Below are 27989 nucleotides of genomic sequence, written 5' to 3' on the forward strand. Positions count from 1 at the left end.
TCAGGAGGATAACTTCTGGTATTGGGAGTAACTATCTATTATTACAGATACTGTACCATGGAATATACTTCATACCTTTTTATCATCTCACCCTTTCTCTCTAACATCAACATTCATGTCGCCATAGAAACAGACACAAAAATGCAAACCCAAGGGTGGCAACCAGAGGGGGGAAAGTGCAACAGTATGTAATACGCCTGTGAGGTATATCACAGTCACCAGTGGGGACAGAGGCAGTCGGGCAGTGACATAGCTGAGAATCTCAAACGGGAATATTCACAAAAGCAAAATACACATAAACTATTTCATTCCATTAACATCACACTTAAAAAAGGAGATCAGCACTGATGGGTAGTGGGGCAGGTCTGGTAAGTTTGGTGAAGCCTGGGAAAGCATGATATTTTAAATGCAAGCACTTTCACCAAATTGGTGACATGAACAAGGCTAATTCAACACTAACACCAAGAGCTAGTATTTGCACAAATATACTATAACAAAGATGCTATAACTCCCTAAGGGAGACTATGGACACTTGTGGGAAGTGAATTTGTTGGGCTTACACATAGGCTTTTGTCGAAACTAAAATGAAGGCCTTGACATGAGAAAGCAAGAAGACGAGACAAACAGTATCACTATAACAGCGACACTAACGACTTTTACTCAACATCTGCTACGCCATGGCTGCCAAGTAGAGACCCAAACATGAAAACAATTGGCCTATGGAGATATGGGGTGGTCTCAAGTACGTACATCCACTGCCTAAGTGTTCTGGTACGGACATGTTGGAGAAGGTCCAGTCACGCGTCACAGAGCGTCTAAAGTCTTGCTGCTTAATGCCTTGTTGTCTTTTTGACATCACTTCCTCCACTGACCTCACACTTTCTAAGAGAGGTGGTTTGCCATGCATGTTTTCTCCCACAATGCTCGCAAAATGATGCTTTGACATTGAATCAGTATCAACAATCTTTGTGTATGTGACAGGAGCCAAGGCAAGCCCTCCTAGGGTTCCGTCAGTTAGTTCATAATTCCAGCACATCCAATCTCCAGCAAAACCACAGCTCCAAAACAGGCAATACTCACTATAACTCTAAAGCATATTATTATCACTCCTCAGAATAATGGTGAAGGATGGAAGCTCTCAATTTTTACATACAGCATCTAAACACATTTCAGCTTATTCACAATAACAGAATGGTATGTACCTTAACTCGTTTGGTTAAAAACACTGGCCAATGGCAGCCATTTCTCAAAATGGAGTTTCTGTATATCAAAGGTTAATATAAAGCTAATATTGGTTTTGGTTGTAGAAAATAGCAGGACAATTGCCAGTATAATGATGACTTACTCTAAAATAAGAAAATATAGACTGAAAAACTAATGAAATAGTCTAGTAGTATGATGTCAAAAGTAAAGATCTAAAGATGCTGGAGACAAAAGATGAGATGTGTTGATAGGTTGCTAGATCAATTCTGCTCTAAGTTTGGCTGGATGTGATAATAAACATGCTGCTTCCTGTGCTGCATAGGTTCCTATTGGACTGTAAAACTGTGTCACGGTATAATTTACAAAGGTCTAAGTCACAAAGCTGCATGCAACTTATAAGCCTTAGTCATATTCTTCTTTTACAAAACAACTCCTCTTTACAAACTCATACACACTCATACACACACACACACACACACACACTTATCTAATATTCACAAATAATACATATTTATATGTGCTAGAAAGTAAAAAAATAAATTCAAACGGCTGCACGTATTCAGTTGCTGACAACTGCGATTGCTTATAAAACATAGATTTCATAGTTCAGCGATTGTGCTTTTCAATTCAAAAGAAAGTTATCGGTCCGTAATGGAAGTCAACCGGAACAGAGGAGAATCGTCTTGTGTGTGGCTGACGGAGTGTCTAAATGCAGTCCATACTGAGCACCACAAAGACCCAGGTGAGGATGGATCTGGTGAGACCATTAGTTGTTTTTTTCTCGTTTAAATAAGTGTCTGTAGTGGTTTTTGACAGTCTTGATGGACTACTTAAGAGAGAGGTCCTGATGTTCGTTTGGTTTGTTTTGATAGTTTTGTTCAGGTCTTGCTTATTTTGCTGTGTCAGGAATGCCCACTGAATTTCTGTACATTACAAACATACAGATACATACACACACATATGTCCATAGGTTGTCGTATTATCTCGAGTGCAAGGTGCACTGGTTATTCAGGAGAAAGAGAGAGACGGCGTTGTTACACTTTCTGCTGAGAACTTCTCACTCAGGTCCTCAATTAGTCCTCAACCACAGGGGGCAATGTCTGAGTAAAAGAAATCGTACAGTCTCGCGTTGGCTCTCCACCACAGAAGAAGTGAAGTGGTTTTTGTTTTTGCTCAGAGGGTGATTCGGAATGGAAACAGGAGGGAACAGGGTGTGATGAAGAGGAAGGATGGGGCGGCATCTTTGGGCACAAAGTCTTTGGAGTGTCTGGGGAGTGAATGGGCTGGTAGTAGCTAGTAGTCTCTACCCCCACCCCCGCATAGTGGGACATCATACAACAGTGTTCACTCTGGAGGACTGTGCTGGGATCACAAGAAGCTGTCCTCCACCATGTCGCTGGAGTCTAGGCACATCTCGTCCAGCAGAGTGATGTCCTCCAGGGTCTCGCCCTCCATCCGCTTGGCCAAGGTGGAGATGCTGGAGCCAGTCTCTATGGCACTCTCGTCAGAGGTCTGAGAGCTACAAGGGACAGAGTCGACAGACAAGTGAGATTTTTGCGGATCTTAATGGGATTAGATGATAATGGATGCTCACATTTGAATGGTGAACGTTGAGTTCTGTTATTCTGCTTTCCATCCCATCTACACACTGACACAGCATTAACTTTAACTAGTTCTTCTACTTCCTGGTAAAGATTGTGGATCCAGTCATGGAAGAAGACTGGCCCAGATCTGGTAATATGTTGCAGATGTGGGTCAGATCTTTACCAGGTCTATTTCATAATCAGCTGTCCTTTGTGTGTGTGTGTGTGTGTGTGTGTGTGTGTGTGTGTGTGTGTGTGTGTGTGTGTGTGTGTGTGTGTGTGTGTGTGTGTGTGTGTGTGTGTGCGCGTGCGTGTGCGTGTGTGTGTGCGTGTGTGTGTGTGTGTGTGAGTGTGTGTGGAGGGGGGGGGGGCTACCTGTGGCGGTTCCTTTTGCTGTACTCTTCGTCGGACATGGGGTCCAGGTCGGGGAGGGGGATGATGTAGCCGCTGTCCGAGCTGAGGCGCTGCTCGTCGAAACCACTCTCGCGGTCCTTCAGCTTGCCCTGGTTCTTGTAGGTGACGCCGATGTACGCCTCATCGTCATCGTCGTCGCCGCCCATGTGCTGCATGCGGGTCACGGCTGGGTGGTCACTCTTGAGGAAGTCGTTGTTCATCCGCTCAAAGCTCTGGGCGAAAAAAAAAAGATGACAGACAACATGAGCGAAAACCTCATCCTCGAAAATGTACATGTAGAGGTTTCATGAGAGCCTACTGAGGAGGATGGTGTTATTCCCTTGTGATGTCTGTAGAGGGCACTGTCAGGTCACTGTTGGTTTGTTTCTTTAAACTGAAACCTCAACACAGGACTTATAATGTATAAACTCGCTGTGGTTGGTTATACAACATTACATGACACATTGCAGCCTATAATAGCTGTTGTGGCCTGATAAGATCATGTTTTAACCTTCAAATCAAATGCTTTTCTCTCATTTTAAGGCAGGAAGTGAAGTACTGCAAAATAGGGTGGTAAAAGCTGGATAATGTATCTATTTCAGGGTTTCAATAGGTCTGTAGAGATTTAAAAATCCCCTGAATACATACATTTCTGTTAGCAGCAGGCCTCCATTTCATATCTTTACATTTTCATTATAGATCCATTTTACACAGAAGCTGCAAATGGCAACTGTGTTGGAGCAGTGTGGCGGAGGAAAGCACTACCTGCCCCTAGTAAATGTGGGTAATGGTACCCTTTGCTGCCACACGCTCCACCCAGTCAGACGTATGCTCCATTACCGCAGCTGATCTGCGGCTGGTCTCTCCCCCCAGCGGCCTTTAGGAAGCCCGTAAACCAACCACATTTCCCACCACACCCTGGCCCGAGGTGCTATAACAGGAGCTAGTTATTCCACAGCAGAGGAACAAAACTCGTGCCCCTAGAGCCACTGGGAAACGGAGTTTGAAGTGCCATGTGTGGCGTCAGTTTTAATAGAGCAGTTATGGCTAACCCACGGGGCCTAACCCTGGAGCTCCATCATTAGCTCGGCGGCTGGGGCTAGGCCGTGCCGCGGCGCACAGGGGTGTTAGCCAGCTGTGAACTACCAGCGGCGGAGCTAATCACTGTCAGAGACTTCAGCTGCTTGCCGGCGGAAACGCACACTTGGCCAAGTGTACTCTCTGCTTCTTCTCTCTCTCTGTCTCACTCTCTCCCTCTGTGTCTCACTATCAGAAGCCCAAGGAAACTCTTCCTTTTCTATCTCTTGCACTTTCTCTTTCTTACTCTCTCTCTGTCATCCTCAGTTTCTCTCTCCCTCTGTCTCGCTCACTGCCAGAAGCCCAAGGAAACTCTATTTCTTCTATCTCTTACTCTTAGTCTCTCTCTCTCTCTCTCTCTCTGTCCCAAAAACCAAAGGAAACACAGCATGCTTGACTGGCAGAAAGAGGTTGGCGTTCCATAAAGTGCTGGGATGGAGAAATTCACCATTTTATTTGTGCTTAGAGGGAAATTAGCGAGTCCCTGTGGTTCCAAAATGGAGGAACAGTAAAACGGACAGAATGATGGATGGAGTGAGAGAAACGGATCACAGAGACAATCCTAAAGAGGCGGGGGGATCAAGACCTGTGTCAATGTGTGAGTGTAAGAAAGAGGTGAAAAGGTAAGGCAGAGGATTGAGTGAAAAAAAGGGAGTAAGGAGAGGGTCATTCAGAGGTTAAAGGCCAGGGTGTATAATGAGAGAGGAGCTGAGTGAGAAAAAAGAGAGTGTGTGTGTGTTTGTGTGTGTATGAGAGAGAGAGATAATAAGAATATATATAAAGAGACTGAGAGAAAGAGTGAGAGATAAAGTGTATGCATGTAAGTGAGTTTGAGAGAGAGCGAGAGAGAGAGAGAGAGAGAGAGAGAGAGAGAGAGAGAGAGTGGGAGAAATCCACAGAGATGGAAAGAGAGAGAGAAGAAGAGAGAAGGAGGAGGGAGGTGGTTGACACGTACCCTCTTGTATCCTCCAGGCAGTAGAGAGCCCACAGTCTCGCTCAGGCTGAGGAAGGTAGGCCTCTTCTCCGGCTCACTGTTCCAACACTTTGACATCATCTCATACCTGCAGGAGAGCAGTCACACCAGTTAACACACTTGCCCACACTGTAAACCCAGACAGTTCTACTAACTCATTAACATTATGTATTCAGTACTTAAAACCTGGTATTTAGTTGACCCAACTTAAGTTTAACCCAACTTAGTTTTCTGAGCAAATGCAGACGTTTTAATTGTATTGGAATGTATTTGTTTGAGTTAACATTGCCTGATAACTCAAATAAATTTAGTATCTGACGTCATCAACGTCGTTGAGAACACCATTGCAAAGCTCTTGTGATGAGAGACAGACACAGCAGACGTAAGGTAAAGGAGTCGTTTAGTAATCCAGAGGTTGGAAGGTTGCTAGTTCGATTCCCCAATCCTCCTTACCAAGTGTATAATTGTGAACCCCTAAACTGCTCATGATCTATAAATGCAAAATTCCTTGTCAATCGCTTTGGATAAAAGCGTCTGCTAAATCACAGATGTAAATGTAAATGCAGTGGCAACACTGGGAAGGCGGTCGACCAATGACAGTTCTCTCTACAGTAAGAGCTTGCGCAAGAAGTTGGAACGTAAGGAAGATACCCTTTCAAAAACTTGTAAGGGCGTAATAACTAGTTTGAGAAAGACCCAGAGAAACACAAATATCTGACGAGGCTAATTCCTTTACGATTTTGGAATAATATGAGTTCAGAGAACTCAAAATTTATGAAAATTATAACACAAAAAAATCAGAATAGCCGATAATTTTTGAGTTAAGTTTACCTAAAAAAAAAATATATGTACTCAAATTTTCTTATGTAATCGGTTACATCAAAAGTTTTGAGTTCTCTGAACTTGTGCAGGTTTACAGTGCACAAATTCAGGACTTTTATCTGAGTTTAACACAGTGACTCAGAACTACTAGATTATTTAATCTGAGATTAACATGCTGAGCCAGGCAAGTATATCCTGTGAGAGAACATGAGACGTTTTTAGAACTTTAGAATGGAAGATCTCATTTGTAAATAGAAATGTTGGACGGAATAGAGAACACTGAGGATCGCCCCTACGAGTGGGCAGGGTCCCGGTTCGAGAATTATTCCAAGATGCCAAAAAACAAGAAAGAAATTTGCTTTGATCAACAAAAGTGACCCCCAAACTCGCTCTGTCATAGAAATGCTTGTGACTCATCTCTCAGACTATGATAAAATCCCACCCATCTGCAGCTATAGGAAGTTCCCAACAAAACACGAGACAAAGAGAACCGGAATCCTCTAGTCCTTCTAATTGGCAACAAAGAGGTAAAAGCTCTAGGAGAAGCAGTCTAGTGGGGGTTAGCATATGCTTTACATGTGGAGAGGATGGGCACATTGCGAGACACTGCCCAGGTAGTGGGGGGAAGGTATGAAGACTTTGTTTGCTATGCATGTGGAGAAGAGGGTCATGACATGATATTGCGCAAGGAACTGCTATGTTCTACATGCTTCGTTACTGCACTGGAATAAAGACAGATTGCTGCATCAACCACAAAAGAGAAACGTTCTTACACAACATAGGGTTAAAGTCCAACTCGCTGTCCACAGTTCCTGAGATACTCAATCTGAGTCTACCATGTTCACTAGATGACTAAATTCCTGTTTAACATGTACACCGGACAGTCAGTCCAGGTTGAATATTTATGACTCGAGTTTTAACTACTTGACTATTGAATCTGAGTGTATCATGCAGAGCCACAACTACAGCTCTGTCCAAAACGAACATGTTGAGCTGAGACAACTAGACTATTCAATGATAGTCTAATGTGAAGCATTTTTCAAAATACTGTAAGTGCCACTGACAATGAAAGAGATGAAAATAAAAAAAATTGAGTTTGTGCATTTAACTGCACTGAATATAGCACATCCTTCGATGGCAAATAAACATTTAACCTCTGAAGCATATCTCAGGAAGCGTCAAAGCTGACAGTGAGCTCTGTTCTCTGAGGTAGAAGGAGGACATACAGTACATGAGGACATTGTCAGATAACGTGACACGGCCTAGACTATAGGGTTTGAGAGGATTGTGGACATACACGTCATCAGGCGCATGTTCAGGCTTGGCCATTCTGTAGCCGCTCTTGATCTTGTTGTAGAAGCTTGAGTCGACCACCATGCCTGGGTAAGGGGTTCCTCCTTCAAGGCAAAAGAAATAAAGGACGACATTAGCATGTTATCACTGTCCTGATATCGTTTCAGCATGTACATGACATCAGTACTTATTTCATGATGCCAGGCTAAAGGGGCATTTTTCAAATTAAACTCTGATCTCAGGTCAGTGGATACTTACCGAGAGAGAAGATTTCCCACAGAAGGATGCCGTAGGACCAGACGTCACTGAGGGTGGTGTACATGTTGTCAAAGATGCTTTCTGGGGCCATCCACTTAACAGGCAAGAATGTCTGCAGGGAGAAATACACATGTTATACAGGGTCACACACACACACACACACACACACACACACACACACACACACACACACACACACACACACACACACACACACACACACACACACACACACACACACACACACACACACACACACACACACACACACACACAAATACACACACTTGCATTATATGCATCGGCACACACATGCATGCTGTCCCATGCAGGTTTCCACATACACATACATGCATCCACACACATAAGTGCACACACTATCACACTTACGCTTCCTTTGGAGACATAGTTGTTGTCATGCATGATGTCCCTGGCGAGGCCGAAATCGCAGATCTTGACTATCTTTCCTTGAGAAAGCAGAACATTCCTGGCGGCAAGGTCGCGATGCACACACTGGAGGAGAGGAGCACAAAGGACGAGTGAATGTTCATTCGTTTATTCATTTACTCCTGTACAAGCATTCACCTCACTGATGTCGTTCACCCATTCACAACATCTCAGAATGACCCTTTCAATCCTTTTGTACAGCATTCACCCCTCTTTTGTGAATGGCTCCTTTTGTCCCAGTCTCATTCACATACTTCAACTGTCTTCTCTTTTTTCCCCTCCATTATTTATTTTCTTTTTCTTGCTCTCTCTCTCCCTCCTTCCCTTTCTTGGTGGTCTCGGTTTCGGACTCTTTTAAACGACTTTGGCTTTTGGGGTTTCTCTGTCCTTGGGAACTCTCCGCTGTCCGGCGCATACACCGTCAGGGATAATCAGTGTAATACTGAATTAGTAGCTTACAGCTGCTGTTTTACCATGTAATCACATGCTATAGTGGAAGGTAATAACAGTCTGTCGCGCTATTTACGTTCTGTTAGCCTCTTTGCTGTGTGAGCTCAGCCTCTCACTCACTCAGGGCTATCGCTAACCCCGCCATTAGAGCGCCGGTGCCCAGCGGCAGAGCTGTCATCTTCAAAAACACAGGCCCCGGCCCATAACCTGCCATCATGTTAGCGGTTAGCATAGAAAACACGCGGCAGGGATCACCCCACCCCCCCTACCCACCCCTCCCTCACCAAAAACAGTTGTACACACAGTCCATCACCGAGCACATGGGTAATGTGTGCTGCTGTTTACAGAAAATAACAGCCTCAAGAAACACCACTAATGCACAAATCACCAACTGCCAAAAGGCAGGGCGAATTCCTGCGGAGCCGAAGCACTGGTTTTAGACACTATATGGTTACTGACTAAAATCTCTCTGCTACACAGTGCACCATTCAAGAGCTACTCCAAAGAAGCTAACCGTCCTAACATCAATACATCTGCACAAGCATTGAATTATCAAAAAGCCAACATGGACTCTGACATTTCAGTCCACACTTGCTTTCAATATTGATACTATGTGTTTTACGCTTTGATCTTTGGGTGTACTACACCTAAAGAGGTGTAATGAAACAGTTGTGGCTCAAACTCCATGAAACTCTGTCCTTTTGCAATGTTATTTTGTCTTGTATTGCTGTTGTTGTGTCTGTAGTGTTGAGTTCGTGGCAGAGGTCCAGACCAGCCCTTACGTTCTTGGAGGACAGGAACTCCATGCCCCGGGCCACCTGGTACGTGAAGCTGAGAAGGTCCATGGTGCTGAGGCCCTCACTGCTGTCATCCGAGAGCAGGCTCTCTCCCTCGCTCTCTGCAGGCACAAACACACACACACACACACACACACACACACACACACACACACACACACACACACACACACACACATACATGCACACACATACCCACGGACACAGACAAAAAGAGAGAGAGTCAGAGCTGCTTACCACCGGATGACTCAGCATAGGATAACCCATGAAACTTGTGTGTGTGTTTATAAAAAAAACACACACACCGTGCGTATATATAGCAATAGCCACACTGTCCTGGCTTTGACCGGTGGCAGGGCAAACCATGCATTAAGACGTGTGCGCTGCAATTACTCTCTCAAATTGAAGGGTGCGCTTAAGGCAATGCCCCCTTTAAGAGCTGAAGAAGGGGGACCCCTCCGCTATCGCTGGCTAAACTTCACTAGCAAAGCTCGGCTGGCCAAAACCAAACCAGGCAAGCAAGCCGAGCCAAAGTGACCAGAGCAAAACATTGAGAGAGAGAAAGGAAAACAGGGCACATGGGAGGGAGTGGAGTGGGAAAATGTGAGAGGACTGTGAGAAGACAGGAAAGATAGACAAACAGAGAGAAACAGAAATTATGAAAAAGACTGGATGAAGGAGGAGGAGGAAGAGGAGGGGAGGAGGAAGAAGGTAAAAGAGAAGGAGTTGGAAGAGGAACAGGAGGAGGAGGGGGAGGCGAAGGAAAGGAGGAAGAATGTAAAAGAGAAAGGTGGAAGAGGAAAAGAAGGAGGAGGAGGTGGTGTGTTTCAGTTGAATTGCTTCTGGGAGAAAGGGTGGTCGTGGAGAGACGAGTATGAGAAAAAGGAGAAGGAGGAGGAAGAGGAACAGGAGGAAAAAGTAGGAGGAGGAGGAAAGGACGAGGAAGAGGAGGAAGAGGAACAGGAAGAAAAAGAAGGAGGAGGAGGTGTGTTACCGTGTTGCTTGTGGGAGTGTGGGTGGTCGTAGTCGGAGCCCTGGAGGTCTGAGTACTTGGAGGCTTGGTTCATCTCCAGCATGGGCACATACTGCGTGGTGTCGGCCTGCTTCATGTCCATGTAGTCCCCTTTGCCCTCAAAGGACAGGATCACATAACTGCAACACGCACCCACCCACCCACCCACACACACACACACACACACACACACACACACACACACACACACACACACACACACACACACACACACACACACACACACACACACACACACACACACACACACACACACACACACACACACACACACACACACACACACACACACACACACACACACACACACACAAAAACAGGGCACACCAGCACACATTAGCACACCAAATCCAATGATCTCATGATTAGTGCCCTGTCAACATGTTGTCAGACTTCACTACGAGATGACCATCACTGAAATAACCTCATTGTTTACGAGTGGGCGGAACCAGAGACCAATGACCTCATCTTTATATCTCTGCCTCCCCCTGGCCAGATGTTGCTTAAGACGACCCACAGAGGAGGTGCAGGCAGTGACATCACACTCCCCCTCTGGATTAAGGGGTCCATTAATGTCTGACACAGCAAGAAGCCGATGTTCGATGAGGTCACACAGGTCACCCCACTTCCCACACGCACAGTGAGGTTGCTTATGGGAAATGGGGTCCTCAAGGAGATGCCTATGAGCGATTAGATCACCATAAAGTCAATCTCTCTCTCTCTCTCTCCTTCTCTCTCTCTCTCTCTCTCTCTCTCTGTCTCTCCTATTCTCTCTCTGTCTCTCTCTCTCATTTTCTAAGCACCTGGACCTGCTAGCCCCGGGCTAGTGCTGACCCCTCAGAAATGAATGGGTGCTAAACAGCTAAACCGCGCTGATTTGATTACGTGATTTGAAATCTAAGAGCCTCCTTTGCCTTCCTGATGTCCCTGTCAAGATTGGATTACAGGGAAAAGACAAGGCGGCCTCTCCACTCCCTAACAAAGCAGAGGCCTCGACACTCCGCTGCGCTCCACAAAGAGCTAACTGTCAACCAAGCCCACTCCTGCTGTCCAAGGCACACATGATGGATCACGTGTGGGTACGGAGCACGGCCGAACATGCATGGGTGCGATTGATGGATAGGTAATGCCGGCGACAGAAAATAACTCCTGCTCTGGGAGTGGGACCAGGGATCACGGGACAGATCCATATTTATCTCAATGGGCACCCTGTGTGGAAGGTTAACTCAATTTCAAAGGATTGCCCCACACCGCCCAGTGTGGATTGATGGCATTTCTTTCTTCTAGCTGCTGGTAAGGCAGGGACTGTGTTTTTTCAGAGGAGGTAAACAGCAGGTCGCGGTGAAGGGGGGGGGAGGTTGACGCCGTGACCCACCTTCTGCTGCTCTCGTCGGTCGGGTTGATGCCGAAGATGTCCAGATCCTTCTTGCCCTTCTCTGGGTGGCGGCTCATGAAGGTGTCGCGGTTCTTGTGCAGGTAGTTGACCAGGTCACCGTAGATGCAGTACTCAGTGATGATGTAGATGGGCCCTGGGATACAGCAAGAGTGTGAAAGATAGAGATAGATGGGGGGAGGGGAGAAGGACAGAAAGGATAGAGAGGGAGAAAGAGAAAGAGAGGGAGTGAGAGGAGATAGGCAGAGAGAGAAAGAGAGAGGGAGAGGGGGTGTGAGAGTCAGGAGATAGGCAGAGAGAGAGGAGAGAGATAGAGGGAGTAAGAGAAAGATAGAGGGGAAAGAGGACAGGACCAGGCGTCAGTGTTTTGGTCTGTGTTATCAGGGGCTCGTAAAAGACACTAAAAGCCCCTGCGGTGAGGCTACCCCCTTGAACACGCCAATAAAACCCCAAAGCCTGCTAACATTCCTCAGCCACAGACTGACCAGAGCAGGCCAGGGGACACACCCCACTGACTGCCACCTCACGCCTGCTCCAGATATGTGTTTGGGTCCGACCCCACTAACTGCCACCGCTAGCCTGCTCCAGATGTGTGTTTGGTTCTGACCATCCACTAACTGCCTTAGCCTGTATCATGTGTGTGAGGGTGTGTGTGCTGGTTTAAATTACATCATGAGGTCTGTTGGCATGCCCTGGAGCATGTAGCTACGGATGTGTAAATGTGGGTGAATCTCCATGGAAATGTGGGTGTGTGTGCTCATTTGCGTGTGTGTTTGTGTCTGGGTGTGTTTGTATGTATGGGTGTGTCTCTGCGTGCTATAATGTGTGTTATTATGTAGCTGTGTTTGTGTGTGTGTGTGTGTGTGTGTGTGTGTGTGTATGTGTGTGTGTGCATCTCTGCTCACCTGATTTGGTGCAGGCTGCGAGCAGATTTACGATATTGAGGTGAGGGCCCAGGTGTGTCATGATCTTCAGCTCAGACATGAGCGCCTGCTTCTCGCTGGAACGTGCCGTGGCTGTGTGGAGAAAACCCCAACCCCCAGGTCAATCACTCACAGCACCAGAGCCACTTCCAGGGGCACAGAGCAGAACACAAGAGCACCCAGCACAGGGAGATAGTATAGGGAACCGATAGGGTTTGGGAGTGTTAGCGGATCGACGGCGGTGCGTGACTCACGTTTGAGCATCTTCACAGCCACCTTCATGACAGGCTGGGAACGGCTGAGACCGTAGGCAGTGCCCTCCACCACCTTCCCAAAGGCCCCAGAGCCCAGAATACGACCTGGGAGACAGAGAGCAGAGAAGGACAGCACGAGAGAGGTGGAGGGAGCAAGAGAAAAAAAAGAGAAAGCAAGAAAGAAGAGAAAGGCAGAGAGCATAATCAGTTTCACATTCCCACTTCACATACACGTTCACTTACTCGCTCTCTCTTTTTCTTCACTTACTCTCTCTCTCTTTTTCTCAGTAGATTCCAGTAGGGATGAATATCTAACTTTAACACTGAAAGCTGCCGCTAAAGTAATTACAAGCACATACAGTTCATATGCATATACTACATACACACAGACACAAACAGAGTATCCACACAGACACTAACACTTATACACACACAGACACAAACACATATACACATACAGACACTAACACATATACGCACACAGACACAAACACAGTATACACACAGACACTAACACATATACACACACAGACACAAACACATATACACATAAAAACACTAACACATATACACACACAGACACAAACACAGTATACACACAGACACTAACACATACACACAGACACAAACACATATACACATACAGACACTAACACATATACACACACAGACACAAACACAGTATACACACAGACACTAACATATATACACACACAGACACAAACACATATACACATATACACATACAGACACTAACACATATACACACACAGACACAAACACAGTATACACACAGACACTAACACATACACACAGACACTAACACATATAGACATACAGACACTAACACATATACACATCCAGACACTAACACATACAGCCATACTGTCATATTTGTGCTTTTTTAGACCAGACTGTGTTTTACGACTTTTCCCGTAGTCAAAGACGACTCCTTTGATCACTGAGCTGCAAAGTCAAGATAAACACTCCACCCTCCCTTCTCTCTCTTTCTACCCTTCTCATCCAGTCTCTCTCCTCCGCCCCGCTTTCATCCCTCTCTCCTACTCTTCTCTCTGTCCCCACCCATCCAGATGCCCTCCTCTTCACTCTCTCGGTTAAAGTTTAGTGAAACATCATGGCCTCAGTCTGATTGGAATCTGACCACAACATAGCCGCAGCCTGTCCAGGGTCCCACCAGAATGTAACAGGGTTACGACCGCAACACGACCACACTCAGATTACAACCAGAGAGAGATCGAAAAAACAAAGCGAGAGAGAGAGAGAGAAAGTGAGCTCTGGGGCTGAAGTGTTCGGATATACACTTTTGGCTTTTCAACCCACTGACGTTTGCCAAATTCTCTTGCCATACAGTTAGCTGATCTGGGACCTAAAGCGCTTGAACTGATGGGTCGGGGTCTGCTTACCCAGAACTAAGCCGTCACGAGGGAACTCCCAGCGGGAGTCGTAGGGAAGCTGCATGGGGTCCACATAGATGTACTCGTGTCCGTCTGGACTGACCGATTCGATCACCCGCCACCGGATCTCATAGCGTGGTTTCTGTATATGGGGAGGGAGAGAGGGAGGGAGAGAGAGAGAGAAAGGGAAACTGTGGTTTGAATCATAACTGATGATACATAACTGATGAAACAGGTGGATGTGTGATCACATGGGTAAAGGCATGAATGAATATGAGTGAGTGAGTGAATGAACGAATGAATGATTAATTGAGTGATTGAGTGAATGAGTGAGTGAGTGTGTGAGTGAGTGAGTGTGTGAGTGAGTGAGTGTGTGAGTGAGTGAGTGAGTGAGTGAGTCAGTGAGAGCGAGTGAGTGAGTGAGTGAGTGAGTGAGTGTGTGAGTGAGTGAGGGAGTGAGTCAGTGAGAGAGTGAGTGAGTGAGGAAGTGAGTCAGTGAGAGAGTGAGTGAGGATGAGAGACTGCCATGTGTGAGTGAGTGAGTGAGTACCTGTTTCCAAATAATGACCAGCACAATGAGTGAGATGATGACAATGACCAGCAGCACCAGCACAGCAGCTGCCACAGTCAGCTCCGAGTGAGGACCTGAGCACGAGACACACACCATGAGTAACAGACACACACACACACACACACGTGCGCACACACACACACACACACACACACACACACACACACACACACACACACACACACACACACACAGGGGAGGGTTATCAGTTCTAAGAGGTGTAAGTGGACTGATTGGTAGGGGGCTTACATTAAGCAGAGTAAGGGTGAAGCTAACTGATGACCTCTGGGAACGTGGATATTATCTGGAGGACCACTTAAGAGACTCTAAAAGCCATTCCATTTTTAGGAGGACACTGTTTTAATGAGCTGTCCAAACCTAAAAATGTCTAAAAAAAAGTCATGATAAAATTAAAGAGTTGAAATTAAAAAAAGAACTGGTAAAAAACCAGGCAATGGCAGAGTAAAATATAAAAAGTTAATGCAAATTACTTGCGAGAGAGCCTATTTTAATAGAGGGTCTATCTGAATACATATTTGAATACAAAGAAATATTTGAATACAGGATGGTTTAAAAAAAGAAAAGAGTTTAAAAAAGAGCTTCTCTCAGGGAGCTGAGTGAGAAAAAGAAAAAGAAATGCCATTAAAGGACAACTGGCAACGGGCAAAGCACTCTTCAACCCATGTTTGTGTTTAGGATCTTGCTCATGGTATTTAATTAGCTAAATTATTTTGCCAAGTTGTTAACCTAGCTTTAGGTCATGCGTGGCATACTTTGCTTATTGCTCTGCTCGCTCCCAGTTACCCATCAACGGAGATAGGGCCTTCGAGGACTCTGCCACCCACTCCCATAGGGAGCTTAGAAAGACGAATCACAATGATGTCATCTGTCATGTCTTTGAGGACTCTTGAATGCTTACCGCTGGACACCAGCTTGACCTCTCTGGTGACGGCGGCCATGTCGTTCCTGGCGAGGCAGCGGACTGCCAGCGTGTGCTCCAGATGACCGAAGATCACCTGACTCTCCAGCTGCACGTCCTCGTTGATGTGCGTGTCCACGGTGATCTCAGTGGAGTTGGCAGGTAGCAGGCTCCACTGGGTGGAGTCATTGGCACAGCTGAGGGGAGATGGGGGGAGGGGGGATGACCATGATGGCAAAATGAAGTCATCTGTAGCAGATGTTGCTAAATATATCTTAATTTCAGGGAGACGGAAGAAATAGGAAAGAGAAATGAGGGTGGATTGAAAGAAGGAGCCAAAAAAAGGAAGAGAGAAAGAAAGGAAGGAAGGAAGGAAGGAAGAAAGACAAGAAGGATGGAATAAAGACGCAGAGGCTGAGAGCTGAAGAAAGAGAGAGAAAGTAAGCTAGAGATGGATGGGCCAATGAGAGTGGAGGAAGGCAGAGAATGTGGAGAATGCGGCGGTGTGCTTACTGTTTGATGTTCTTACAGATGTACCACTCCACGTCTGGCAGGGGCTCCCCCTCAGCGATGCACACCACGGCCTGACCCGTGACAGAGCCATGGTGGAGGTCCATCATCTCCACAATCACCGCAGGCACTGCAAGAGGGACACACACGCAGTGTGTTACACCAAGAGGCTTATGGGTAGCTACTGAGACATTAAGGCTGAAAACATCAAATTTGGTATGAAACCGTCAAAAGCTGAAACAAATATAAAAACCCAAAAATGGGTTAAGCATATTTGGACATGGCAGATAACTGGCTGTGTTCTTAAAACGCTTCTCAGAAATGTTGGCCAACAATGTTGTGCTCTGCCCAGTGTATCATCAGCTTGACAATGCCAAGCACTTGGACTCGCTCGGAGGCCAGAAGATGCAAGGCGCGCCTGAGAGACAGTGATGGATGGGGGCAGTAACATCAGAGAGGATTCCTGGATCTCACCTTTGACCTGCAAGGAGAAGCTGAAGCTGCTGCTCTGGTCGCTGGTCTCGGCCCTGACGGTGTAGTTCCCACTGTCCTCGGCCTTCGCGCGGATCAGGGTCAGAACGGTCTGGAATCTGTGCAAAACAAAATGGCAGGTTGTTAACACATGAGGGGGAATTTTACTTTCTTGAAAGATTGAATGAATTCAACCTAGAAATGAAGCCTTACTTGCATTACAATTCACAGTGAAAACACCAATGTTTCATAATTAAGGACAAAACACACTGCCATATATAAGACAATTTAGAAGAGGGATAAAATTGTGTGTCGATCATCAAACTCACTTTGTCTCACTGATCACATGGAAACTAGTCGTCATCTCTGCGCCGTTATCGCCAATGTCAACCCCATCTTTTTGCCAGACGACTTTGACGCCGGGGAAAGCTTCGATGTCAGCCCTGAACTCCCGAACCTCATCCAGTTCAGCCAGCTCAGTGTGAGCGAAGGCCGGGACCAGCGAGACAAAGGGGCTCTCTGAGGACACAAGAAACACACGCAGATGGAGATGAAGGTCAGACAAGGTAGGAGCACCTGCAGAATTTTCATTAGCAAGCTGATTGTCATGGAAATGGCGAACGTGACATTATAAGATGGATTAAAGATGGATTACACATATCTGTAGCATATAAACATATCTGTAGCACAGCTGACCGAACAAGGTGGTGACAAAGCCCACATTCTGATACTACCATATTGTGCTGTGTAAAATATATACGTAACACACTTACATGATACCTTGGAGTACAACTACAGTGTAATATAAGTAGTTCTGGACAAGGCACCTACTCAGTAAATCAATAAATATGAATGCAACTTGCTATCCCCTTAGACAGTGAGTCAAAGTTGGAAGATGGACTTTTTTGAATTTATTGTGTATTGCCATGGTTATTCTCTGCTGAATCGGCATGAATTTGAATGGGCTGTGGGCCGTGTGTGAGCCAAACAAAGATGAAAGGAAGAGCTACCATAAACTGTGACGGTCAGCTCCTTGGTCTGACTCTCGTTGCTCATGATGTCGGTGATGGAGCAGGCGTAGACACCACTGTCCTTCAGCGTGACGTCGGACACCCTCAGGGTGTAGTTGATGGTCATCTCCTTCCTGTTCTCTCTCACCGTCTTCTCACCGCGGCCAAACTGGACAGGAGAGAGATGAGGGATGTAAGTCTAGTCCTTCAGTCGTGTTCACACACAGGAAAGTACACTCTTTTTATATTTCCCTCTCTTTCTTGGTGAAATAAGTCAACATGGGCGTACCACAAAGCCAAAACTGAACCACCTATAGAACCTTGTTTCTCTATATGTAGAACCTTTAAGATCCTTATGGACTGATAAATGGACTGATATGACTAATTTAATTCTCTCTCTCTCTTTTGTACTCTCTCTCTCATACTCTCTCTCTCATACACTCTCTCTCTCTCTCTTCCTCTCTCTGTCTCTCTCTCTCTCTCTCTCGTACCATTTTTCCTGGGTATTTCCAGTGGTCGTCCAGCACCTCGTTGCCCTTAGCCACACAGTTGACTGTGAGTGTGTCTCCCACCAGTAGGGCGGTCCTCTTAGCCAGCAGCTCCACATGCAGCCCAGAGCCTCCTAACACAGAAGGAGAGTGTCAACAGCACAGTTAGGCATGTGCATGGAAAGCACCAATGGCTTACACTGAACAGTAGTTTCACGCTGATGAAACACTTTGTGAGACACACATATGCACACAAACATAGAACACACACAAACACACACACACACACACACACACACACACACAGACACAGACACACACACACACACACACTTTCTTTCACCTCAGAAACATAGCAAAGGTACGACCATTCATAAACCAAAATTATGCCGAGAAGCTTGTTCATGCTTTCATATCGAGCCGTCTAGACTACTGTAATTCTCTTTTTGCTAGTCTTCCCAAGAAAACAACTGAAAGACTCCAGCTCATTCAAAACTCTGCAGCTAGACTATTCAAAACAAAACACATTAGTCCTGTCCTAGCACTGGCTTCCTGGTACCTTTAGAATCTACTTTAAGGTCCTCCTCCTCACATACAAAGCTCTAAATGGACAAGGACCTAGCTACATTGCTAACTCTCTTACTAACTACAGACCAGCTAGAACACTGCGATCATCAGATACAGGTCTGTTAAAGGTCACCAGAAGCAGTCATAAGAAGATTGGTGATGCAGCCTTTGTCAACTACGCCCCAAAATTATGGAACAGATTACCCATTAATATTAGGGAAGCAAATACGCTAGACACCTTTAAAACCTTTTACCAAAGCATTTTATTAATTTTATCTGGCACTATTTATTTCTCTGCAACTTGCTCTTTAAACTGTTTTAAGGGTTTAATGACTTGGGTTAGTTTTATTCCTTTTATCATGATTTTAGTAATCCAAGAAGCCTATCAGAACACCAGGTTCTGAAACGATGTTGATCATTTTTTATTTATCTTTTACTCCATGTATTGCTCCTGCTGCTTGCTTTTATCGATTTTATGTAAAGCACTTTGAATTGCACTCTTGACACAAACACACATACATCCGCAATACACACAACGTGCAGACATATTCATACACACACCTTGCCATCCATGGACAATGTACTCCTCGCTGAAGTGCTCTTGTCCACCGACGAGTGCTTTGCAGATGTAGGTGCCCGCGCTGAACATGCCTATGAAACCCCTCTTGCTGTCGTACTCGGCATCCACCACCTGCTGCATCTCCACGTTGACCAGGGAGACGTTGGCGGTGGGGTCCGACGCGCGGCACGGGATCTCCATCTCCTCGTGGTCCGTCATCACGTGGATGTACGACGGGTCCATGGAGGGAACAAAAGGCACGTCTGGATCTGTGTGGAAAATGTGAACATGTAAGTGAGTGTGTGACCTTGTGTGCATGTGTGTCTACGAGTGTGTTTGGGGTGTGTGTGCGCATGTATGTGTGTGTACGGTTGTGTTTTTGTGTGTTTATATGCCCATGTGTGTGTGTTTATGTGCATGTGTGTGCATTATAGGAAAATGAAATAATACATTATTTTATCTCTTAATACACATTTAATGTATCAAACTATAACTTCTCTATAAACACCCTATATCTAGATAATGTATATCTTATGTACTCCTTATGTCCTTTCATACCTGGCACGTAGATGTAAATGACGCTTCCATCGTCCTCGTCTGTGTGGTTGGATCCCTTGTAGCCACAGAAGTACTCCCCAGTGTCTAGGACTGTGGAGTTCTCCACGGTTACCGTGCTGACGAACAGCCCTCCCTTGTCATCCAGGGTCTGCTCTGATAGATCGGCGGGGGCGACCCAGACCAGCTCGGCCACGCCCCTGCAGGTGAGTCTGAAGGAGGAGCCGAGGGTCACCACCAGCTCTTCACTCTGGGGCAGCAGCAGAGGGGCCTGGGCCGACTGGAACAGCACAGCACTGGGCTCTAAAACATTCACACAGAGACACACACACACACACACACACAGAGAGAGACACACACACACACACACACACACACACACAGAGTTAGATACTTGGCATTGGTGGAGAAGACCTAGCCGCTAAACCATGCAGTATTAGCAAGCATTCACACACACACGCACACACACACACCTTTGACTCTGAGTTCAAAAGAGAAGTGGGCGAGCCTTTGGCCACTGGTGGCGATGAAAGTGTACTTCCCACTGTCCTCATCCGTAGGGTGTTTCAGATTTAAAATGCTCTGATACCTGAAAACAAACAAGATGGACACCACACACTGTTACACCTTGAAGAGTCAACTGTTAACAATATATTGAAGTTAGCAGTATCACACCACAAAACCAAAAGGGCTTCACTGGCAAAGTTGATGACTGACTTTTTGTTGTATTATATTCCCTCTGTGATGTTCACAAATCTTTATCAAAAAAAGGTCATCTGCTTCGTGGAGTAGTGCTTACCGGTTTCCCAGAACATGGCTGTTCATGGCGTAGAGAAAAGTGCTCTTATCCAGTGGCCTGCCATCTTTCTTCCACATCATCTTGGGCTCTGGGTAGGCATCAATGTAGATGGTGAACTCAGTGTCCTCCAGAAGAGTGATGTCCTCCACTCCACCAATGCCACGGTGATCCAGAGTCACATAAGAGATTCTCTCTGCAGAGAGAGACAGAGACAGAGACAGAGAGAGAGAGACAGAGACAGAGAGAGAGAGAGTGAAAGAAACAGAGAGAAATAGGGACAGAGAGGGGGAACGGGAATGAGAGAGACAGAGAAAAACCGGGAGAGTGGATAAGATATGAATTAGATGAGCGTGCTGAACATCTGGTCAAGCCATCTCCTCCCCACGGCCCAGATCGTGAAAGCAGAGGGGTCCCTTTACTCAAGACAGAGGGGGTGAGAGCCACGGAAAGAGAGGAGAGGAAAGGAGGGGGAGAGAGAGAAAGGTGGGACTGAGAAAGGAGGAACGCTCTTTACCTCTCACCGCACCAGCTTACCCCAACCCGTGCCCACGCAGCGATTAAGCCCAGCAAATATCAAATCACCGACAAAGAGAATTCAGTAACATCTATTCTGAGAAATGCTCTTCCACCTAACCAGATTATTCACTTTTTGAATGTCTGAAATGTATAAAATATAATATCAAACAGTGTAGCTACACTTCATTGTCAAGTTTTAGTTGTTTAGTTGTTTATGGACAAGTACACAAATTGATATCATGGATAGAAGATAGATAAAAAGCTGAGGTCTTTGGTAGGTGAGTTTGTGTCTGACTGAGGGAGAGGAGAATTACCATGAACGATGACAGCCGCCTGGCTGCTCCTGGTCTGTCTGGTTATGGTGTTGGTGACGGCGCACTCGTATGAGCCGCTGTCGTGGGCCGAGGCCGAGGGGATACTGAGGACGTAAAGGACCTTATCCGGAAGAGTCTGTTTCATCGGAACAGCATCCACAGCCTGCAAGAGGACCCAGCGATGGAGGAGAAGATCAAGATCATTTCACAGACCAACATTTCAGGCTAGCACACATTGTTGACAGTGCAATGCAAGCGCAGATGAACACACATGGTCACAACCTGATCACCAACAGTATTTCACTTTCAATCATCCTCACTGATCTCTAATATTTTTTCTTAGCAGACTATCTGATTTCACCTCTCCCCCATCTTCACCTGTCTGCAGTTTCATTTTGAGTGACAGGCTTGGGGAGTAACAGTAGCAGTGAGCGCTGAGCTTCAATCCGTCAGAAGCAATGGCTGGAGCCCAGCGGAGCTCTGGGCAGATAAATCAGCCAAACGGGAGCTTCTTTAAAGGCTTGTAATCACCACCACTGGAGACCTCAGCCCAGGGAGAGAGAGAGAGAGAGAGAGAGAGAGAGAGAGAGGCCCCTGTAAGTGGCCAGCGGCCCTCGCTCGCTCACACCTCTGCTAAACGGCTTAGAGGAGCCCCATTTCACAAAACCAGACGGGGCAGAGGAGAGCAGTGGAAAGAATGCTTATTTTTGAATGGTGTGTGTGTGTGTGTGTGTGTGTGTGTGTGTGTGTGTGTGTGTGTATGTGTGTGTTTGTAAGGGGGGTAGGTGAACAGAGATATACATATGCCAGCAGGGTACACAGATGCAGATGTATCCAGATGGACACCCACCCACATAGGTTGTGAGCGCATAAATAAACACACACACACACACACACACACACACACATACGTATACCATCCCATAAACACACACAGGTGGGCCTGCACATAAACACAGACCGAGACGAGCTTTCTCAGACATAAACAAACCACAGCCTGTCCCTAAAGATGCCTTTTGATGTCTTTTGATCTGAATCACAAACACAGATGCATGCACACACACAAAACAAAACACATCCCTGGAGATATGAATGCACACACCAGGCATGCAAGAGAAAGCATACATGTGCATGCAGTTTCACATGTTGTTGCACACAAAAGAAACACACACACACACACACACACACACACACACACACACACACAGACAAACAGACTTGTCTAAGTTCACCGGGGACTGGCCGGGGTGCAGGCACACATCTGTCCTGAAGGTCATGCAGGTGAGAAAGGTCAGAGGTCACTGGTGATTTAGTGTGTCGTTCTCTCTTTTGAACTTCTTCCCTCTATTTTACACGTTTGTCTACTGGCCTTTAACAAATGTGCAGGTTTTTAATCTACTCCCCCAGCTTCTCTTTTGGAAAGGTCATGAGACACTGCCCCCTAACACACAGTTTAGCAAGGAGGCACCACCTTTGGGAGCAAGCATGGGCTCCTCTCTACTGGAATCTTTGAATGTCTAGATGTAAAAACATTTTTTTTTTTTTTTTTTTAAAAGAGGTCGTAGTGCAGCTTGGAGATTTATTTGACACAGTTCCACAATGTCTCAGTCTCTGTAAAATACTCCTCCTTAAGAGGCCCAATGTATAACGGAGGGAGAGGAAATAAATCAGAAAGAGGTAGGGGAAGAAAGTGAAGACACAGGGGGGAAGGAAGGGTGGGGGCATTTGGGGTATAAAAAAAGGGGGTGGGGGGAGGAAGAAGACCCTTGCCTGTTTTACGGGATGGAGCCACTGCTGCTGGTACTCGGTCCCCAGTGGGGCGACGCAGGTGAGGTTTAAGGCTTCCCCAACCAACAGTGCCTCCTCGCTGGCTTTCAGCGTCACATGGAAGTCTTGCTTCACAACAGGCTCTGCAGGGGTGGACACACAGAAAGCACTGTAGAACTTTCTTCCTTTGTGTGCGCGTGATGTCAGTGCTGTTATAGGCTAATGCATGAAGTCATCTCCCTGAGTGCCTGTGATGTGAAATGATGTCACTTTGGCTTGCTGCTGTTATGACTTGTGCCTCGCTAGTTAAATGGCAGGTGAACAAACGTTTCTCACAGCTGTAAGCAGTGCTGGGTCTGAGGATGTGATTTTCCACCCAGCCAGATGCCGGACTAATTGTATGATATACAGTCCGTAGGCTACACTTGTAAAGTTTTTGTCGTTTATAGACAAGCACACAGTAAAGGAAAACTGGTAGACTTATAAGCATTGTATTGCACTTATATTAACAATAGAATATGGATTCAGTTCAGTTCAACTTACGTTTCTTTTCAATGACAGTGTAGACTACGCTTCTCTTTGTGTCGCCGTTGACAACGGTCTCACACACGAACTTTCCGGTTGAAAAGTTACCAAGGAAGCCATTCCTGCTGTCATACAATCCCTGCAGTTCAATGTCACTTGGCAAGGTTTTGAGCATGACATGAGATCGTGGATCAGTGACGCGACAAGGAATGCTGTTGCCCAATGGGTCGGTCTCCACTTCAGTATTCTCCTCGGGTACGAAGGGAACATCGGGATCTAAGACAGAAGTAGTAGTAGTTGAAGTAGTAATACCAATTCCAGTAGGCCTGACACCAACCTTTACTAAGTATTCAAATGTTAGACACGTTTTCATAAGCGTAACAACTCATGACTGGTTATAACAACACGAATAGTGAGAGTTGAAATAAGCTATTTGGCCTAATTGTGCTTGTTACCTGGAACAAATATGTATATTTCAGACATGTCCTCCTCTGTGTCCTCGTGCCCCACAGGTTCGCCGTTTTTCGATGCATAAACACATGAGTAGTATCCGGTATGGGAGGCTTCTGCGTCACCAATTAGCAGTGTTGCAGTATAGTAGCCGGGAAACACGTAAACGTTGTCGGGCAAAGGGTCGGCCCATTCAACCTCCCGTTTCCCCGTACAACTGATGTTGAACCTTGAGTGCAGACCGACAACAAACTCATCTTGGTTCGAAACTATGGTCGGGGGATCACTCCGGGCTGTTTGGAGAGTGAGAGAAAGGTGAGGTCACATTAGATTGGGACACACACACTCTGATAGTGTTATGCTCTGCTCCTCGGTCCAAGAGCAAATTTATGATTGTGTTCATACAATAATTCATTTGCATCGCATTTGTTACTGACCATCAGAAAACCTAATTAAATCTCTACCTTACTTTATGCCATTTATTCCTGAAAGGGCATTTTCCTTTTTGGCCTATACTCCCCTAGCCAGAAACGTTTGGTATCAGTCTTCCTAGGCTTATCCTACTACAATGCATAGACTATTATCTGACTGAAAGCGTAAATGGACAATGTTATTTCACTGATTTATCTTATTTTCTCTTAATTTACCTGGTAGTATACTGATTAACACAGCCAAAAGAGTTAGATGGGTCTTGAAACCCCCCATGATCACGTCGTTGTTGCCGGCTGAAAAGAAAACAAGACAGATGGTGTTAAGGACCTACAGATGCTCATGGTGTTTTTTCTTCTTAAAATCCAAAGTAAACGAACGTTTGACCCAAATAAGGAACACATCTGTCTATCGGCCTATGCAAAATAATTTACTGGAAAACTTGAGGAGAAACGTAGGCTCCTTCTTTCTTGGTTCTTTTAATAGTCCTATGGCAACGCATGCGATTTCTGTTCTTGTAAAGTTAGCATCCAATAATCTGTAGCAGAACAAGGTATGGAAAGGTAAGGTCCCAGAGTAGGTAAAGTCCATAAAAATGTTGGCCTCTGTTGAATTAACTGAGCAGCGCCAAATCCATTGTGTGCAGTCAAAACTGTAACGCAACCCTGAACGACCACTGGAGGGAGATAGATTACAGGTTTTTGCGAAGTGTACCCCGGAGGAGACCGTTCAGGTTTCCCTGAAAAGTTAAGATTTCATGCAGCCGTTATGCGCACTCATCTTAACTAATTTCCACGAAAACTCGCATACAAAATACTTTTGGAGGATATATCACGCATTGCTCATTTCTAGATTATTTTTTTACCTTTTTAATGGACAAATGTGCGTCTTTTTTGATTCCACTTTTCACTTTTTTCCCCAACAATTACTTTTGCGTATTGATATTCATAAGTCCTTAAGACTTATTTTGTAGATATAATCATCACTTTGTCGGTTGTGATCTGTTTTGATTGCTGTTTTTAGCCGAATAGATGGCCTATTCAATTACAGATGCATCCAAATAACTAATTTACACAGTGTTTCTAATCAGGCGCGCAGTTAGAGTGAGTCTAGAAGGACTGGCCTACAGACATTCCGCGCGCCAATGTTTTATCTGTCTGTCTGGCTCGAGAGTCTGTGCTATGTGGGTCCCATCAGCAGTCGAGCAGGACGAGAGACGCCACTCAGACTGGGGAGGGGGGGTAGGTAGGAAATCTATCAGTGTGCTCTCATCGAACTATAGCCGGATGGTCTTGATGTGAGCAATTCATATGAGACTTTTAGACTATCAATTGAATTGTAAATAAAACAATTTCCCATACTTATGCACTGGAGTCTCTATTTTACTTTTCCCTCAAATGCTGCTTTGGTGAAATCTGAAACATTGCTATTGCGGACAAAGAAAGAGATGAGGTCAGTAAAAATAAAAGGAGTGATTTGAACTTCGTTGCTATGAACCTATGAAAAAACGAAACAGTCGACTGTCACTAGATGCCGTTTGTGGAAATACTCTCTGGCGCATCCCGGCGGGGTAATTACCCATGGCAAATCCAGGGGTGTTGAGAGGCTGTAATTACGCGACCCTTCTCCACAGTGTTGTTTGAACGGCATACACTGTCGTGGGAATTCTTGCCTGATTTCATCCCGAGACTGACAAACGCTTTAATCCTTTTAGACAAGCTTGTGCACCGTGGCGCGTGGTCACACTCATCAATCCGCCCGTAGAGCGGAAAGACGACAGGATTGTTTTGTAACACGTTCGGGGTTCGCCAAATTTCGGATACAGTCCCGTTCAAGACTCCCCCGCTACCCCGCACTACCGCCCACATGCAGATGCACGAAGGTCTCCCGTCCAAGCGCGCTCATCTGCTGCGCTCGCACTTCTGGAGCAACAGCTGACAGAAGCGTTTGTTTCAGTTTATAGTCCTTCACACTCAATTTCTCTGTTCAAATTCAATCCCACACGTTCAAAATATATTTCGCTGGGAATATAAGAAGGGTCACACATTGGTCTAAAACCTAGAGAATATGAAATCGAAGCAAACAGTTGACGCAGTAGTTGCAAAGTAGGCAATATCAGTCTTTGTGTCTAACTGAATACATAATGTTGTTAACACAGCCCGTTTTGCTAATGGAATTTTGAGTTCTTGAGTAAGCTGACGTGGAGTTGTTTTTTTATTTTAATTTTTATCAATTTGCAGAAACTTAATCCGACTGCCTCTAATCTAACTGCGAGAAGCAATTTGCTCATTCAGTGATATTGCGCGCTGAGTGAGCGTTTATCCGACGAGGGCAGGCACCGACGCGTTTGACTTGTGCTTTGAAAGTTGAGCAACTAAAAGAAAGCGTCCCCTGTACCAGCGCTATGCATCCAAAGTGGAAGGGAAACTTGTGCGCTCAGCAAAGCCTCATTCCCGTCCTTGCTGCTCCATAGACTGCCATCCGTCCCCAAACAAATTCTGCATGATGCTGTTCCTCTTCAAATTGCCTACATTCCACACACATGAGCGCAAACGAGTTGAAATCCAATTTGAAGGGTGTTTGCATGTAGATGCCAGCGTAGCATCCCAAAAGTGCGTGGATGGCAGCGGCAGGGTGACACCACCAGCTAAGAGTCCAAACTGAGGCTCTTCTCAGTCGGCCACAACAAATACATCCCTTAGCTCGGCGTCCGGCAGTGTGGGCATTTGTTTCATAGGAGAATACTGTATTCCGTTTGGGAGGATCTTCCAGTTATCCAAAATTCGCCCAGTGGAAAGTGTTTGTGGAAAAGGACTTGAATTTTAAATCCAAAACGGCAAGGTAAATCCCCGGAGAATATAAATAAGCAAATAATCAATAAATGCCTTAAACAAATGAAAACATCGGTTTTATGCTGCTAACATAAATGCATTCAGAATATTTTTTCAATCTACCAAAAGCTCTTGTTTATTTTAATGTTAAAGTTAGCAAAACTCCAAAGTTATGCTGAAAAAGGAATATCCTGTAAGAGTGCAACCAATTAGTTGTACCAATTAACAATACAATACCTTTTCAAACTCCTTCTGATTGTGCCCTTTGATTAAAAAAAAAAATCCTAATTGCATTCAATAGCCCATACAAAAGTACTCCAATTGGCGCAGTTAAGGGTCCTGGCTTTTTGTTGCAGTGGTAATCCTCTAGCCGAGTTGAGAGCAAGCATATGCG

The 27989-nt window shown here is 45.6% G+C and overlaps 1 protein-coding gene across 1 annotated transcript; it reads right to left on the reverse strand.

Annotated features, from left to right (window-relative positions):
* pdgfra (platelet-derived growth factor receptor, alpha polypeptide) lies at positions 1–27989 on the reverse strand. Its single transcript, XM_080833338.1, has 29 exons — positions 27833–27989; positions 24983–25060; positions 24341–24628; positions 23904–24161; positions 23364–23503; positions 21594–21756; positions 20764–20956; positions 20438–20553; positions 19968–20267; positions 19412–19678; positions 18287–18417; positions 17796–17964; positions 17115–17304; positions 16789–16904; positions 16318–16444; positions 15805–16001; positions 14865–14959; positions 14324–14456; positions 12900–13004; positions 12628–12738; positions 11705–11858; positions 10291–10448; positions 9282–9397; positions 7993–8115; positions 7603–7714; positions 7349–7448; positions 5212–5317; positions 3162–3412; positions 1–2722 (listed from the first exon to the last, which is right to left on the reverse strand). Exons 2-29 carry the CDS (start codon positions 25038–25040, stop codon positions 2572–2574), a joined length of 4428 nt encoding a protein of 1475 aa, XP_080689464.1. The 5' UTR covers positions 25041–25060; positions 27833–27989; the 3' UTR covers positions 1–2571.

The sequence above is a fragment of the Sprattus sprattus genome, assembly GCF_963457725.1.
Source record: "Sprattus sprattus genome assembly, chromosome: 2".
Taxonomy (NCBI): domain Eukaryota; kingdom Metazoa; phylum Chordata; class Actinopteri; order Clupeiformes; family Clupeidae; genus Sprattus; species Sprattus sprattus.

What these genes read in the sequence shown, in the direction of transcription:
- pdgfra (XM_080833338.1), bottom strand. Translation starts at nt 25,040, where the DNA reads ATGGGGGGTTTCAAGACCCATCTAACTCTTTTGGCTGTGTTAATCAGT. An exon ending in AGCCATGTTCTGGGAAACCG is followed by an intron (nt 20,554 to 20,763) that starts GTAAGCACTACT and finishes GTTTGTTTTCAG; the next exon opens with GTATCAGAGCATTTTAAATC. An exon ending in CATTGTCCATGGATGGCAAG is followed by an intron (nt 18,418 to 19,411) that starts GTGTGTGTATGA and finishes CTTCTGTGTTAG; the next exon opens with GAGGCTCTGGGCTGCATGTG.